At 42.9% G+C, this 3967-nt stretch overlaps 1 protein-coding gene across 1 annotated transcript; it reads right to left on the reverse strand.

Annotated features, from left to right (window-relative positions):
- Window positions 1-911: 911 nt before the first annotated feature.
- LOC127333691 (actin-depolymerizing factor 9) lies at window positions 912-2753 on the reverse strand. The gene is made up of 3 exons (XM_051360092.2): window positions 2625-2753; window positions 2290-2555; window positions 912-1291 (listed from the first exon to the last, which is right to left on the reverse strand). Exons 1-3 carry the CDS (start codon window positions 2625-2627, stop codon window positions 1141-1143), a joined length of 420 nt encoding a protein of 139 aa, XP_051216052.1. The 5' UTR covers window positions 2628-2753; the 3' UTR covers window positions 912-1140.
- Between the last annotated feature and the right edge of the window lie 1214 nt (window positions 2754-3967).

Below are 3967 nucleotides of genomic sequence, written 5' to 3' on the forward strand. Positions count from 1 at the left end.
AAATATTTTGGTTATCTAATCACTGCCTACCGGGTCCGGATGCAACCAACACGGTCACTTCCCGTTGCTGGTTTGTGCAATTTCCCCATTGACGGCCATAAATTGTTAAACAACAAAATGAAGTCATTAGAGCTCCTTGCAACAAGCTACCCCTAGAGTGATTGGTCTGTGCAAAACAAAGTTTAAATCACTGGTTTGTGCAACATTCTCCCAGAGAGTTGGTGGTTTGTGCAATTTCCTCTATAATTTGAGTAGAAAACTCGTCTTCAAGAAATACCTAAATAAATGCCTAAAGTTAAACATTTATCCATTGGTAATGTTGCTCCAGTAGTGGCATAACGTTTACGCAGCAAACACATATTTGACATATCACTACAAAAGTCTTCATAGATGAGGAGAGAAGTCAAAATATCTTTAATAAAGTAAACTGAGTACCCGAAGGGAAAATATAAGGTCTACCGGGTAATCTCCCAGCAATCCACTACAAGGCGGCCACCGGAAGCTCAATAAACTTGTGTGTACATACTTCTAATCACACTCAACATATGTTTAAGATTTCAGCTTCACACATAAATGTTAGAAGTAACAACAAAGAGGGAGTTAATTTTTTTTTGTTGAAGAAAGACACGGTCATAGTTCTCCTTTTTTGCAACTTCTGACAAACATCGTATTTGAATATATATGTAATTTAAATGGCGGTGGAGTATCCTTAATTAGAAGTATATGTACACTATTTTTAATATTCTTGAATTTTTGTTTGTAGTTGATTGCCTTGAGTTTGTACGGTGAACAGTGGATCACTCTGATACGCATGGCATTGGCTTATCAGTTTCTACATTACATGAGCAACACATTCAGATGGGAGTAACCAAATAATTGCACGCGATCCATACAGATTGAACAATCACCCAGAAAATAAACAATGGAATTAAGGAATGATATGCGCACCACTGTTCAAACAACATACCCCCAAAAGAAATATGTAGCAGATGGAACAAAAACAAATTAAACGGTAACTTTAACCGAGAGATATCCCAATTAATCCATGGCACAGCGTGAGTCGAAGACGACCCCGATATGGGCTCATGTGTATATATAGATTATATGCTGTGAAGCTGGTGTATGTGTTCTTGTGGTTGATTAGTGAGCTCGGCTTTTTATGATGTCAAGGCTCATTTCGCTAGGATCGGTGGCTTGTATCTCGCATTGGATGCCGTCCATCTCCCTCCTGAACCTGTCCTTGGAGCTCGCATAAAGCATCTTGCTCCTTGTTCTTGCTGTGTCAGGAGACCTACATTGTAGAAGAAGGAAATGATACACTTTTTATGTCAAGGCACATAATTCGGCCAAATTTCATGCATCTGGGAAATTGACTACTAAAATGGCACTAGAAATGATATTTTAATTGTTTATGTTGTCAAGGTGACATGAGTCCCAGTCTCTTGGGACCACATGCAAATGATGTTTGCCACATGCCCGTTACTCCATCTAAGTAAACAAGAGCATGGTAAAATAATCATGTGATCCGAGTATTGTTCGCATAGTTCACACCTCTTATGTTTTGAACAAAATAGCATACACAAAGCCTAAGTTAACATCCACGCATAGACTTTCTTTCAGAATTTTACATTTTGAGCGGCATTTATCTAAATGCCCAAAATAATTGTTGTCAAGAGTTCCGGGTTGTGTAACAGACAAAATTTTTGTCAACAAAGAAAAATACGACGTGGTATAACCTACTTTTTTTGTTCTCTAGAAGACATGCTGTTATCTCTTAGGTATGTTTTTTTTTACATTCCAAAACATAATCATTGTAAGAGTCCTGGATTGTGTTTTATACAACGGGTTATCTCTTAGAGTTTTCACGAACAAACTTGTTGTCAACACTAAGAGATAACCCGTTGTATATCATTTTTCTTTTGTTCTCTAGAAGACATGCAATACATAAGATATTAGTGTGTTGTCAAACATAACCTTATATAGTGTCATCGTGGTTATAGAAGTTCTTATTAGTTTCTTGAAATGGATTTATCTATCCTGTTTCTATTTACTTATTATTGTTTTAGAATGCATGCATCCAATTTCTTGAACAAAAAAACTTACATACTCCTCACATTCAATAATTTTTAATACGCGATGAACAGAAGTAATGGTAACAAATGTACACTACCGTACAACGGATTGATGACAAATTGATGGACAAAGGGGAGATATAGGTGATGCATGTGGGAGAAAGCACAATGGCAACAACACGAACGATGCAACGAAATTAAGTAGGTCCGTACGTACCAGGAGAAAAAGAAGATCTTGCTCTTCTGGCAGTTCTCGTCGGTGACAAAGTCGAGATCGTAGACGGCGTAGCGGCACTCGTCGGCTGGGAGGCTGTTGGTGAACTCTTCGTATCCGTGGCTGGTCTCCCCGAGCCGCTCCACCTTGATCTCCATCGACTTCTCGTCTATCTTGAACACGATGAACCTGAAGCTCCGCCTCGCCTTCAGGTCCGAGAACTTGATCTTGCAGTCGTCGTGCACCGCCAGACCAGACGCGGAGTTTGCCTACAACAATTCAACTCATGCACATTGATTGATCAAGAGCAACTGCATTGAGAGGGAGAGAGAGATCACCATTTCTGCGTGTGTTCAGAGCTCCCTGCACAATGTGGGAGATCGCAATGGAGCTTGGAGGGGAGAGAGGAGGAGAGAGGTGTTAGTTGCAGGGGGGAGGCGGGGGATGGTTTGCGCGCGAGAGGAATGCGGTGGGGAGGAGCGAGAGACAAGGGAAGGTAGGGAAAAAATAGGTTGGAGAGAGGAAGCACTCGGTTTGATAGATGCCATGCACGTCATGGCCTCATGGAGTCATGGGGTATCAGCAAGCGTGGCTCTACCTTTGACTTGGCCCCTCATTGTTTACAACATGATGCTACACATACGGGTTGTCACACAAAAGTGTTACAACTACGGATGAATTTTACGAGCTTGTACGTGCTGACTAGAAATCGAGATCCATTGTGGCGGAATGGAAGAAAAGAAAGCGAGCTCTAGGTTGCGCAACGGACGAGAAGAAAATTCAGGATGCGTATGCGTTTGGATAAGGGCCACAACGGATGTCCCTCTTTGTCCCCAACAACGGCTTCTATTTAACGGACTTTGTTCCAAAAAAAATTGGGAGGTCTTCGTCAATCTATACGACGGTGTCACCGACCTGAAGAGGAAAATAAAGTTACAATCAAGTCGCCAAGAGGATGAAGTGTCAGAGGCTTTTCATGATTTGGGTAATCCATACATCGATCCCGCTGATCTCACGCGTGGAACAGGAAATAAATACGTCGGGACCACACCTCGCGAGAAAGTACAACTTCCGCAAGCAGCTTGGGACAGAGCTCAGAAAGCCATGGATGGCACGGAGCCGATCACCACCACAGCTACAACAGAAGAGTTGCAAGCATATCAATATAGACTCGCTCGCGCTGGACGAGAGCTTGAAAAACAAAGAATAGCACTCGACGAAAGAAGAGCTGCAGCCTTTGCATGAAGTGCGCGCAGAGCCACCCTGAGTCGACAATCAGGAATCTCGGGAGATAGTCACAGAGCGGCACGTGCAAGAGGAAGATCTCGACTGGCGAACATGCCCGAGAACGAGCACGAAAATTTGATCCAAAACTTCGACTTATCCTTTATGTCGATAGATACAAGAGGACACATCATCCCCAAAACACCGAAAACAGGATATATGGCGACTCATGCCTTTATACTGGCATCCAAGCCACCTCCCGGAGATCCTAGAAAAGCATTATATCAGATGGCTATGGCAGGAGTTGGCGTCATGAGAACAACGCTAGCAGGCTCAAGCACACCGCAGCCCGAAAGTGCTCAATGAAGAAGCAGTCCTCGACCCACCACGGTGGCGCGAGATCCTCCACGAGAAGGTGACACAAGAAATACGGTGACGCAAGCACGAGTCGATAGAG

The sequence above is a fragment of the Lolium perenne genome, chromosome 2 (genome assembly GCF_019359855.2).
Source record: "Lolium perenne isolate Kyuss_39 chromosome 2, Kyuss_2.0, whole genome shotgun sequence".
Lineage (NCBI taxonomy): Eukaryota > Viridiplantae > Streptophyta > Magnoliopsida > Poales > Poaceae > Lolium > Lolium perenne.

Excerpts from the sequence above, each read along its gene's own strand:
- LOC127333691 (XM_051360092.2), bottom strand. Across the intron at positions 1,292-2,289 it reads AAGATCTTCTTTTTCTCCTG|GTCTCCTGACACAGCAAGAA; the intron begins GTACGTACGGAC and ends TCTACAATGTAG.